A 13,138-nucleotide genomic window follows, 5' to 3' on the forward strand; every position below is an offset into this window, starting at 1 on the left:
GATCCAGCAGATCCCTTCCTTTTATCTTCATATACTCGGTTAATTTACCTTACAGTATGTATGAAACACAGCTTTCCTGTGGGAGCTGGTGGTACAGTGTCTTCATCTGACATATCAGTTATTGTTTTTTACAAATTAACATAAAAAGCAGCCAATTTTTCCAGGCCCTGGTGGGCCAAAAGAAGCTCTATTGAAACTGGTGTTTGATAGAGTTTGTTATTCTAGTACATAAGTGTGTAGTATGAGAATGCTTTGTCATGATTTAGAAGTGGTGGTGTCTTTGGCTGACAAACAGCTCTGAATCTCTGCGTTCACATCATGGGAGACACAAGCCATCTGTTGTGATTTCTAAACATGCTGCGTCTATTCTTACACCACCCTAACCCAGCCTACAGCCCTCCCTTTCCAGTCTACCAGGACTAAATGGTTTGATCAGCTTGCTATTTCTTCAGCTGTAACTGCCAACAAAACTCTGAAAGTTGCAGAACCCACACCCTGTGTGTGTGTGTGAATAACGGAGGTCTGTCCACGAGGCTGCAATTTATTTCTGTAATACACCTCACACAGCTGTCATTAGCCAGGAAGACAGGAAAACAGACACTCGGTGAACAGTTCCAGGAAGAACCAAACCCACTCCATAAATTATAGTGGAAAACATGTTTTTAATATATATTATATAAAACGGTATAATTGAAAATGCAGAGGACCTACAAAGCAGCAATAACATGAGACAAAAACACGGCAAGCCCTCTACATATTAAATACTTCAGATAAGAACAGATCTGTGTACAGTTCTGGCCAAAAGTTTTGCCTCACTCTATAGAATGAACAGACTTGACTTCAGAATCGCATGAAATTACAATACTGAATTACATACCGCTTCGTACTTAACGAAAACCTGACTGTTTGAAAAATGTGACATTTCAAAATGTAACAGGAAATACTGCACCACTGTTACCTCTTCTGGTAGACTTTAGCGATATCATTTTGCAGTTTCTTTGATTACACGATGTTAAATAAAAGATCTAATTCGACTCTATGAAGTAAAATCTGTTCATTCCATAGGGTGAGGCAAAACTTTTTGGCCAGAACTGTAGGTTAATAATCAGAGAAATTATTTTCCTTATAATAATAATAATAATAATAATAATCATCACCATCATCATTTTATTATTATTATTTTAAAAATTATTTCAATTATAAATAAGATGCCTTGGTGACTCTCTGGGAGCAAGGTTGAGACAGAGGAAGCAGCTCTGGAATCTCGGACTACATCGTAAAGCTGCTCCTCTTCTTTCTTTCCCTCCTCTCTGGAATCAGCTTCCTGTCGGCTCTTCCACCCTAAATCAAAGTGACAGCTCTGTAGCTCTGCGCCAAGCAGCCAGCAGTTAACGTTCCTGCAGTCGCTGCTGGGTTCTGCCAAGCAGCGTTGTATTATTTCGTTTGTATTAAACTAATCCTTGCCCCGACCCTAACCTTCAACTATTTGCTTTTAACAGCTGTTACTGGGGAAATGGAGAACATGGCAGATGCCGAGCCAAATGTTACGAAGAGTGTTGTAGCTTTCTTTGTCTCTGAAGGGAGCAGCGTTTAGGCACCAGGTTTTGTTTTTTGGTTCAGGGCTGCAGCAGCTTATTGATGCTGGTGGGAGTTTCTTAGGATGTGATAGGGACAGACATGACCAGGAATTTTATTATGTGGGAATCTGGAGCAACTCCTGCTTCTACCAGCAGGAGGAAGAAACAGTAGCAGTTATATATCTCTTATATCTTGTGATGCTTAGTGGTTTAACTTGGCAGAACTGAGATGTACCATGTATTCAACGGAACCCACAGCACAATAGGTTGTTGTTGTTGTTATTATTGTTGGCCTCAATATCTGATTAAATAATATGAATTTATTATTTTAAAAAACAGTTATATATGTGTGTGTATGTATGTATGTATGTATCTTTTCATGTCATTTCCCAAAAGGCAATAGCACCTCAATGTAAAAAAAAAACTTAAAAACAAGGTATAACAATATATGTATAAATATCTACATGTTTGCTTATGCATCCAGTTTGCACAGAATCCATCCCCGCTCCATAGCGCCACTCAGAGCACAGCAAGCAGGTACAGGCTGAGCCCCAGCAGGGTTGCCCAGGGAGTCGCTGTGAGCACGCTGGCTCTGCCCTGCTGGCTGCGCTGGCCGTGCCTGGCAGCCGTCTCCATCGTCCCTGTGCACTGGACCAGCGGGGCCTGGTAGGAGGTGGGCCTCTTCTCGGGCCGGTCGGGGCTGGAGCCATCGGTGGGCCTCTCGCCGATGAACAGTAGGGGGCGCTGCTTGTGGTCCAGCTGTGTTTTGAAGAGCTCGTACTCATTGTGGGGGAGCGTGATGCCCAGTGAGGCGCAGCCCTGAGTGACGGTGATGTCCTGCTCTTGCCCGAGCGTCCAGGAGCCCGCCTCTCCGCAGGTGCCCTCCTTGGAGGCGTTGAGCATCAGCAGCGTGGCCCTGTCCAGTGCTGTCACCTTGGCGTGAGTCACCTTGAACACGAAGTCGGTGCCGTCGGGGACCGCTGCGGAGCGGGGGCCCCTCACGTAGTGTCCCGAGGCGTGCACAGTGAAGGTGGGCTGCCGGCACGCCGGGTCGGAGTAGTGGTGGTAGTAGCCCTCCCAGGAGCGGCTGTGCTCTTGGAAGATGAAGTAGCGGGTGAGGAAGAGGACAGCAGGTCGCACCTCGCACTCCCGGCTCACCCACTTGCCCTGGAGCTCCAGGGGCAGGTCCGGCTGCCGGGGCAGGATGGGGGGCTGGTGTTCGTTGGAACGGTAGATGATTCCGCACACCGGGCACGGGTGTATATGGTGCTGTGGGAGGACAGAGGGTTAGCAGGGAAGCAGAGGTCCACTCTGTGAGCATTGCTTTGAAGCAGCTGTTCATTAAACCAGGACCATGATGTAAAGCACCCCCCGTCCTTAATATACATTGTTACCAGTCACCTCTGTCACTACTAACATTAACCCTAATGTGCACCCCAGCCCCAACCCATGCTACTGTCAATGGGACCGCACCTAAGCTTCACATTGTTGCAGCCTAAACCCTCTTTAAACTGTATTACGCAGAGAGAAAGCCCAATCCAGCTTGTCTGGATAGCCCTATTTACACTGGCACACAGCTCTCTGCCACTCACTCACTCCCTCACCATGGCACTCTGCAGCGGGCGCTGGTACCCAGTGGGCCTGTAGTTCATTCTCTGCGCCCAGTCGGTGTGCACGTCACCCAGGAACAGCTCCTCCACCAGGCGGCGCTGTGGGTGCTGCTGCTTCTCCAACCTGAGCAGCCCCAGCTCCAGCATGGAGAAGCCCAAGCCTGCCCTGCAGTCACGGCCGCTCTTGGAGTTGTACAGCTCGTGAACCCTCCCTGGCGCCCAGCTGCCCCCCCTCGACAGGAACCCCGGGCAGGTGAGGTTGATCCGGCCCGCGAGCTCCCGCATGGCTGCCTGGCTGTGGAAGACGATGCCCACTTTGTTGACGTGGTGGTCTGTCTCGGTGGCTCCTCGGGTGATCCAGGATGCCTGGCGCAGTCGTAGCTTCCCCTTGATGGTCAGTGAGTAGATGGGCTCCCTGCAGCCCCCATCCCGGTAGTAGAACTGCAGGGCTTTGAAGAGCCGGTTGGAGTAGAAGGAGTAGAAACGCGTAAGAAACTCTGGACCGGGGCGCACTTCACACCTACAGGGGCAGAAACGCAATCACCTCGTTACAGTCTGTGCCAGGGGCTAGGAAACCACATCATTAGTACACCTTAGCTGGAACATTCCTAGAAGATTCAATAATGTATGAAGTTATTTTAAGCGGGCTAGCTTTGGTTTTGAAGGAACGACCGGGCCCTGTCGGCATTGGTAGGGCTTGTTTATTGTCGTGTCCGAGCAATGGCACGGTGCCTCCTTACACAGTGTACTGCTGGAGGTTCAGCAGCACAACCACAGCAGGCGACTCGCTAAGTTTATTAAGACCACGTGAGATTAGCAAGCTATAATATAATACAACATGACATAATGAGCTTATGAACATGGATTCAAATTATAACAAAAACAGCTGCCGTGCTTTCAGGCTCTTTAGAGAATTCTTAATATTTTCTGTCCTGCCTGAAATGCTAGGGAGCTGAATAAGCTAACAATGAGAAGCCTCTGTGAGTGTTCGCCAGTAGATGGGAGCGTTACCCTGTGGACACCCAGTTGCCCTCCAGATGAGGCGGTATGAGGGCTGTGATCCTCGCCCCGTCCTGCAAGTGGCGCAATTGGAACTGGCACTGCGGCTCCCACTGCAGCTTGAGCGTTGTGTTCACCACGGGGTGCGGAGCTGACGGGACGTCCCACAGCTTGCTTCCAGAGATCGGCAGCACTGAAAAGACAAAGGAGCTGGTTAATGACTGCCAAGCCACTGCTGGCAGCATGTGCAATATACAGGAGCAGAAAGTGGGCCTAGATTCTCAAAGCTATTTACTGCAAACTGATGTCAGCAAAAACTATTCTGAATGGAAAAAAAAACCAATTAAAATAAGAAACAACTTAATACTTCATTCAAGCCACTGAATTAAAAGTTTTAGTTGTTTATTCCTGGTTCAGTCACTTTGTTGGGTTTGTTTCTGCTTTCTGAAATAAATTGTGCTTGTGACGAATTGGACTAACTAGCTCTGAGAGTTTGGCCCACTGAGTAAAACAGTGGGGTAATGTGTAATATATCAATACTTTAATAAATATACTGCAGTAGTGAAAAGACACAGTAAAAGACCTCTCTTCCAAATGCCTAGTTTGAAAGGCATGCTTCAAATTCGATTTTATATGAAGTCATTGTAGCATGAGGTTAGAAGAAGGACATTATTTGATGGTGCATAATTATAAAATGTGAATTTATTGAAATCAAGCACCTGGCAGTGCATGTCAGTTGAATAAACCCCCTCGACGGTAGCGCTGCCTTCATTGCTGGTTGATTAAAACAAGATAGAAGCAGGTTTTTATGATGAAAATGTTTTAATTGAACACGCTTCACTGCGGCACAACCAGCTAGCTGATACACATTGAAAACCATTCACAACGCAACACAATTAATCAGCACTTGGAAAAATATTATATTCCTTCCATATGTTTCAGGCTTCCAAGTATGCAGAAGAAAACCATTTTATGGGTTTGCCAGAAACCATTTCAATGGAGATACAGACCAGCTTGGCACCTCATGTATCATTCTGCTAGTTTCAATGTCTACCATGGATACGGTTTTCATATTTCCAGCCAAATAAATATGTTCGTAATTTTCTTCTGTAAATATTTTGGTAACTGACAACAAAAATCTGTGATACGCTTGGGAGATGCCAGAATCTTAGAGCAATTCTCTCAGGGTTACAGAATGAATGAGGTTTAATTAAAAGGTTACTCCCTAGTCGCACATTTGTTTAAACTGTCCATTCGGTGATCTGTTTCATGTAGATGTCTCACTAACTTTAGAGAATGCCAACTCTGTCAGCAGACCAATAAAATGAGGTGAAAATGAGAGTTAAAAAAAAACCCAAAAGGCATAATAAAAATCCAATTTTAATTTGAGTGGGATCTGCCGTTTCACAGGGATTCTTTAGGTTTTAAACGCCGATCCGTTGCCATGTCACCCCATTTTTCATGATTCGGTGCCTTTCAGTGGAAAAGATTACATCTGTGGTTAAACACATGCTTGCAGTTATGAAAGAAAGCTTGTCACAGAATTACTGAGCACACGAAGCTCATGCCGAGTAAATTGGTAGCTCTTTTTTCCGTGAATATAAACAGTGGTTTCAACCTTTAAAAATGTTTTAATGAGAGTCAGGCTCGATCGCGGTCTCAGCAGGTCCCCCTGCCACACCTCAAATTGCACGGAGAGCAATTACATGCAACTGCACTCACGGGCTAGAGGCTTGATGCTTTATAATGAGCTGCACCAGGTAGCAGCCCATTACAAGAAGCCCAGCAGCAGGGGGGTATTAGCCCTCTTTGGGAAAGAAGTTTCCAGTTACAACACAGACCTCCCTATTCATGTATCGCTGCTCTGAGCGGTGAGCAGGGCTATGACCAGCAAAGTTGACTAGGTCTCTGTCTGCAGCCAGTTTGCATCTGCTGTCGAAACTCCAGTCTGTAAATTCACATGAAAGCCAAAGACCTGCCCTTTTCATCATGTCTTCATGCACCTGCAATGTGTGCCTTGACAGAACAAACTACCGCGCTCATTTAAAAGCCTCATTCCCTTGCTCTGTGCACACATTCAATCCTTCCAGAGGTGTGAGAAGTGGTTTTCACAACTACTCCAGATGGATGATGCATAATGCATGATGTAATCACAGGCTTCCAACCCTGTCTGAAAAGTTTGAGTGGAATCCACTATCTGTGTGTGTGTCAATAAGCGTGGGCTTATGAAGGAGAGCGAATAGGAATCACAGTTCTGAACAGGATTGAGCACCACAGTATGAAGGTAGGGCTTTCATGGTATAGTGAGGAATGCATTGAACGTCAGCCAGAAGCTGCACAAACGGAGACATCTGCACATGAAAGAACATGCATGTTAGGAAACCGCAGCAGCAGCAACATGCCAGTGACCGGTCTTGTACAGAATGAACTTTTGAGGCTCCTTTCCCCTGTATATTAATAAGGATATACAGTATTTTGCTTCACAGTACAACCCCGAAACCCTCAAGTTCCTTTCTCGATTCATCTCCTTGATTGCCCCGTTCTTTCAAAATCAAACCGCCTCCCTCATTTTCTTTTTTTGGATGCTGGCTCAGAAACCACATTGTCTTCTTGGCAAAAAAAAAACACGGCTTTTCAGCTGGGCTCCAGCCGACTGGCTTTGATCCAGACCTCGGACTAGCTTCCCTTCGCTTTGGAAGCAAGATCTTGGCATGTCAGTGCCTTAGGAATGAATCTGTCAAACTCCCCACGATCCCACAAAGTGAATCCTGCTCCCTGTTCTGTACTCTGTCCAAAGGGAGTGACCGTGTTTGTTCTTCTGAAACCAGACAAGCCACAGAGTAATCAATGCATCATTTCAAGCAGAGGGGTTCGGTAGAGGCTGTAGTAGATCATCCAGCTATTCCACACACACCAGCTCTCCCAGTGACAGGACTGCAGAACAGTATTGACCATGCCTCTACCGTGGGTTACCACACTAATATCTGACAGCGGATCAGTAGCTGGTCTGTGACGTACGACATCTAGGCTGAGCAACCAGATGCACCGCTAGGTTAGTGGGGATTTGCTAGTTCCAGTTGCAGCCTCTTTAACCAAGCTGAACTTGTAAAGACTGTAACTTATTGAAATGTTGATATACTGTAATTCCTAGCAGGTTATTTTATACCGCTAAACATATTTGTGTAGCAGTGTCCTAGTGAAGCCACGTCTCCTGGGCTTGGTCAGCCAGGGACTGGCAGGCAACAGGAATGAGGCTGGTACCAATGCAAGAACAATAATTCTTGCGTGACTTGTGGAACTTCCTCTCCCCCAGTAGAGGGCACTGTGACACGTGTGATAATGTCCATCCTCTGTCCCGAGTGCACAGCTTGGGTAACCCCGATGTTTGGATTGTAATAAGAGAGGCTCGGCAGCAGAGGGCGCCATGGCTGAGGAAATAACACCATAAACCTTGGGCAGAGTCACGTGCAGCTGAGAATCTATGAGAATTCCAGGACCACCAACCCACTGGAGCACGCAGAGAGAGAGGGCCCAGCCCTGGGGGAGGGGGTTTGGAAGATTTTCATTGGTTGTACGAGCAGAGCAAAGCTAAGCAAGTCCCCATCTTTCTTTGATTGTATATTTAAAAATAGCTCCTGGAGTTAGCGCTGTTACTGCAGATAACACAGTTATTATTGATGGGGCTGTTGGGTTCCATCAAAACATAACATAGTGCGGCGTGCACGGGGGTAGGGGTCAGGGCTGGTAGGGGACACGATCTAAAAACCGCGATATCTGCTCCTGCAAGCGAGCCCGGCTCTTTTATAGAATGGTATCGGCACTGAGTTTCAGAGTGGGAGGGCCTGGGTTCGTGTCCCTCTTCCGCCTGCGAGAAACCGCGGTTTGCCACAATATCGACTGCATGAACAAAGGATACACAAGTCCTACTTGGAAGAAAGGTTTGGGAGAGATAGGTTCCACAATGATTCATGCAAAACTTCAGTATAGCAATATGGGTGACTCCACACCCTGCTTCATTTGTCAATTTGTTACAAATCACTGCCAGCCTTGCTGTTCCCTGGCAAGTACACTAAGCACTGCACACAAGGATCGTTCAGTGTTTCGTTTGAGGCTCACATTACCTCGTCTATTACTGTGTGTCACAGACACATCGCAGCCTGGTTCAACCTGGCAGTCAGACACAACGAACATTTTATGTTAGGATATCAGATTCTAAAAAAAGAAACCACTACGAACTGTATTCTAGTCCCAAAACAACAATGAAATGAACCTTTAAGAAAGACTTTTTTTTTTTTTTTTAAATGGTGGCCGATAAGCCATCATTAGGGGTTGAAAAAGCAATGGGAGTATTTTTCCAACTTTACCGATCGACTTTTCTGCTGTCACCACAAGAGCGAAGTCCATCCACTGGAACGCTGGTGATTCCTGTTGTCGGGAAGTCGTTTCTCGTCTCTACACATCTAGTAGGGGTGATATCTTCCTGTCAAAGTGCAGCCTGCAGGCTTGTGTTTTGCATGTGAACAGACCCAGCGGGGTTCGGCCAACTCCTCTGCAGCGTTGTCTTTCAAACTCCTGTTTGTGCTAATTGATGCAACTGAAAGCTGCTGCCGGGACAATGGGAGCTTTCTTCGAAAGGAGCTTTTGGACACGTGTGACTTGTTTACAGTGAAAGAAATCTCTCTTTCAAACACGTGAATCCGAGGCCCAAAAGCTGAAGCAAGCGTGACAGGTGAAGATAGGGGCCGGAGCCCAGCCTGGCAGACACTTTGTGTTATCAGTGCTCTCCTGTCTTAGGAGAGGTTCTGCTCAGAGAACACACCAGAGGAGGCTTTGTAAGCCTTGTATCTCACACACAGCACACAACACACACATTCCAGCTGAATCTGTGCTTACTGAGGCTCACTTCCCGTGACTAACAATGTTTTGGTTGTTGTTGTACTCTCATGTTTGGCAAAGGCAGCCTGTACTTTCTTATCCTGCGCCCTGTAATTCCAGAGCGCTTGGCTGTCTGCTCAGATGACAGCCTTCTCTGTGCTGTGCATCATATGGAGCCAGATGATAGTCAACAAAACCACTAAAAAACGCACCCACCAGATTGTGGCAGAGACACATTTTTCATGCTACACAACGTGTTGAGTAATGAGGTTTGATTTGAGTTATTTCACAAAGGCAGTCAGTCCTTTTTGCAGTTTGGAAAAGTGGCTGCTTGAGAAGTAACTGGGAAACCCAGGAGGCGTTTCATGCATCCCTTCCCTCCTCGCAGGCGTCAGTAAGACATCAAGAGGTAGGGTACACTGAAACATCGCCAGTCTTCTCTCCTGTGTGTGCAAGTGCAAAGAAGTTTTTCTTGGAAAGAGCGTCTTACTCTTTGTTCTCAGTAATTACCAGGATCATCCTGCCACACCTGTTTGTTTTGCAAAGATAGCACCTGTTTTGTTCTGTAAAAATAATAAACATGACACTACCAGTTATAAAAGTGGATCTGGTTTAGTAGTGCTTAGGGACTCAAGCCCGAAGAGTCAGTCTCTTTGTGTGATGCAGGAGCCAGCCTCTAGATCTCCGTGATTCAAACCCCCCTCAGCAGCTCAGCTCTCTTTATTAGAAATGTGCTGCCCATGTTTTTGCTGGTTGCTGCTGCTGAGTCCTTGCCAGTCATGTGGCGGCAGCATCCTCATTCCACACTCTGCCTCCTGTCCTGATCACAGCCTATGCTTGTTTGAATTAAAGTGGTGTGATTTCAGAGTCAGTGCTGTCAAACAGACCCTTGGCAGCACGGTGGCGTGCTTAATAAGCAGCCTGGTATCGAATAGAAAAGGGCTGCAGCTCGCTACTTTCTTACATTTCCTTTCAAGTCTGTTTTGATGAGTAAAACAAAAATGTTTTAATGACATTTTCATGACTGTGTTTATAGAGGTCAACATTGCAACACAAACTTAACCGATTGAAGAACTAGATTCTGTAATTTTAGTTTAGTTTTCTCTCATTTTACAAACACCGTCTTCAGTAAATCCTGATTTAAACTTCTTAACTGGCTTGTAGTAGCGCAAGATTGACATCAGAGACCCGGATCATTGCAATAAAGTAACAGGATAGCCTTGATGGAGCTGGAACATCAGAGGAGATCCTTAGAATGACATACTAGTTCCCTGCAGCCAGCTACTAGCAACAATGTAACAGCAGAGACTTCGGAAAAATAGTGAATGACACGCTGCAGCTGCCAGACCCCGTGCTGAAAAGAGATCCTCATAGGCACAGAGGAGTACACTGGACTGTAGCAAGCTATTGGAAATAAAGAGGTACCTTAACTGAAGGAAAACACAAAGATCCAAGCCTACCACACACACACACTGACACACACACACACACACACTGACACACAGACACCCTGACATGCACGCCCACACACACACAATCATGTAATCATGCAACCATGCCATCAAGCAACCAAACGCACCCTCTCTGATCCATCTTATCTCAAAATGACCTTAAAACAGACTCCTCCTCCCAACCCCATCCCACAACTTGCACAGTGCCCCTCCCAGTGACATCTGAATTCACTATCACTTGTCAAGAGCCTTGCTGCACACTGCAGAGTGGATCAATCACTGAGGAGTGGCTCAATCTGGCTGATACCATTAAAGCAGTGCTAACCGCGTATCAGAATCAATCAATATAACTCCAGTACCACTGAACCCGCTGCTAGTATTTCAGTATTGTGCCGGGTCCATTGATTCAGCACTGGAATATCTCAGAGATGTGCAGACTCCATCCAGCCTCCTGTCTCGTTGAGCTAACGCACCCTGTTTGAATTAGAACAGGGTGTAATTAGGCTTCAGCTGTGCGGTATAATCCGATACTGCAGCTCTGCGGCCCCCTCCCTGCTATTCTCTTACTTGTTTACATGAACGCCTACAAACAGGCAATTTTGCATCCTATTCTTTCTAGCAGATTTCAAAGTTTGATTACACTGAGCCCGACCAGTTTAATTAGCCTGCTTTTCTCTTACAGGGCAGGCGCCTGTGGCTTGGTGATCTGGAAGCCTGCACAGAGCTAGCATCTGCAAAGAAAGAGGCTGGAGGCGTTGTTCTCTTTCTAATCTGTGTTATTATAAATTAACTTCACGCTCCATAAACTGTTCTGCTTTCATTCCCTTCACTGTCATCATTATGACAAGAAAAATTAGGACTCAAGGACAGTGTTAAAACTAAAACGATACTGAGGGTAGCTTCAGTGGTTTATTATTCCTGATGTTACTAGAAGGAGCCCACCATCTACTCTCGAAGCTGGGAGAGCCCAGAGAGGCAGCTCATCAAAAGCACCTCTCTGCTCTCAGACAGAGGCACAGGAGCGCAGGGAAGGGAGCTGGCAGATCCCAGAGAGGCAGCTCATCAAGAGCACCTCACTGCTGTCAGACAGAGGCAAGGACTCTGAAGCCAGCCCTTGTCATAATGTATCCGAGCTGAGTATCTGTCAGGGAGCTGAGCGCCGGTTGCTGACAGCAACCAGAACCCAATTAAGGAGCAGAAAGTGGGATTTGTAACCCGGTTTCCAAAGTGTCTACAATGCAGCACAAGCCTCTATACCCTTCACAGCTACTTATGGAATTGCATATAAAGATTACAGCCTTTCTCTGCTTGGGGCTGCTGGGACCAACGTGCAAAGCTTTTGCTTGGAAGATATTTAAAGACTTATTTATTTTAAAAGTTTTTAATACTTTTTTTTTTTTTTTTTTTTTTAAAGTTTATATGACCAAAATGGACCTATTTAACAGAAAAGTTTAGAAACATTTCACAAATACTAAAATGTTATGAAATCGATGAAACATTTCTTTTTTAAAATTCACATCTCATTAGTTAGAGCAATACAATTATTGAGAATCCATGTTTTGTTTAAAACAAGACGTTTCGAAGGCTAGATTCTGTTTTATTCTATTCATTTCAAACCGATATACAAATATTCTATAAATCAAGCCTCACTTCTGCAATCTAATAAAAACATATTTACTACTTTGAAATAGGCGTCATTACAGTTATTAAGAGGATATTTTTCTTCCACAAAAAACTGTTTAAAATAAGAAATATTCCAGTATTATTTTTAAAGGACTTTTTAAAGTATGACTATCATTTCGCTTTTCTACTGACATGTGAAGTACTGTACTGTGCTGCCTACGCTATAGAGGCTTTGAAAGCATTTATTATTGGCGAGCAGTAGAGCCCATTTGTGGGTTTAAAGCAACTCACAAGAGAACTGAAATCAAGCAGCCACCCACTGTAGGGAGAGGGCATAACCATCAGGTTTCAGAAACGTCCACTGTACTCACCCTCCAGAGCCCACACCACCGACAGAATCTGGACCAGGTGAGCAAACATCATGTCAGCAGCCCTTTGAAAACAATTGTACACTCCAAGAATGAGTCTACCTCTCTTTCACACTCCAGAAACGATTCTATCTCTCTCTGTCTCTCTCTACCTCTCTGTGTCTCTGTCTGTCTCTTGTACACTCCAGAAGTGAGCCTATCTCTCTCTGTCTTCAGCTGGTGCCCCTTCTGGAGTTGTAACCCATACCAAGTCTTCACAACGACTCTCTGAGATGTCTTAATTCCCCAAACTTTTTAGCAGAAATGCAACATAAGAGCCAAGTCTTCTGGTAGGATATCCACAGATTCAAGGGTGAAGGAAAAGCAAAAAAAATAATGGTCCAAGATGTTGTCTCTGTCTCTGTCTCTCTCTCTCTCTCTCTCTCTCTCTCTCTCTCTCTCTCTCTGCCTGCCTCTCTCACTGTGCTCCTGCACCAGAGCTGCTCCTCTGTTAAATGTTTGAAGTGGGAGAGGAGAGAGGAGTAGGAGGAGACTGCTCAGCCCCTTCCAGACTTCACTCTCAGGGAGGATTGAGAGCAAGGTGCTGCAGAGTTGTGGAAGCTTGCCTGCTGCTCAAACTCTGCGGGAGACTGTCT

At 45.7% G+C, this 13,138-nt stretch overlaps 1 protein-coding gene across 1 annotated transcript; it reads right to left on the reverse strand.

The window, feature by feature from the left end:
- Positions 1–207: 207 nt before the first annotated feature.
- LOC121298146 (protein APCDD1-like) lies at positions 208–12,932 on the reverse strand. Its single transcript, XM_041225015.1, has 4 exons — positions 12,507–12,932; positions 4,199–4,379; positions 3,182–3,707; positions 208–2,846 (listed from the first exon to the last, which is right to left on the reverse strand). Exons 1-4 carry the CDS (start codon positions 12,556–12,558, stop codon positions 2,097–2,099), a joined length of 1,509 nt encoding a protein of 502 aa, XP_041080949.1. The 5' UTR covers positions 12,559–12,932; the 3' UTR covers positions 208–2,096.
- Positions 12,933–13,138: the final 206 nt, after the last annotated feature.

This window comes from Polyodon spathula, chromosome 23 (assembly GCF_017654505.1).
Source record: "Polyodon spathula isolate WHYD16114869_AA chromosome 23, ASM1765450v1, whole genome shotgun sequence".
Classification (NCBI taxonomy): Eukaryota; Metazoa; Chordata; class Actinopteri; order Acipenseriformes; family Polyodontidae; genus Polyodon; species Polyodon spathula.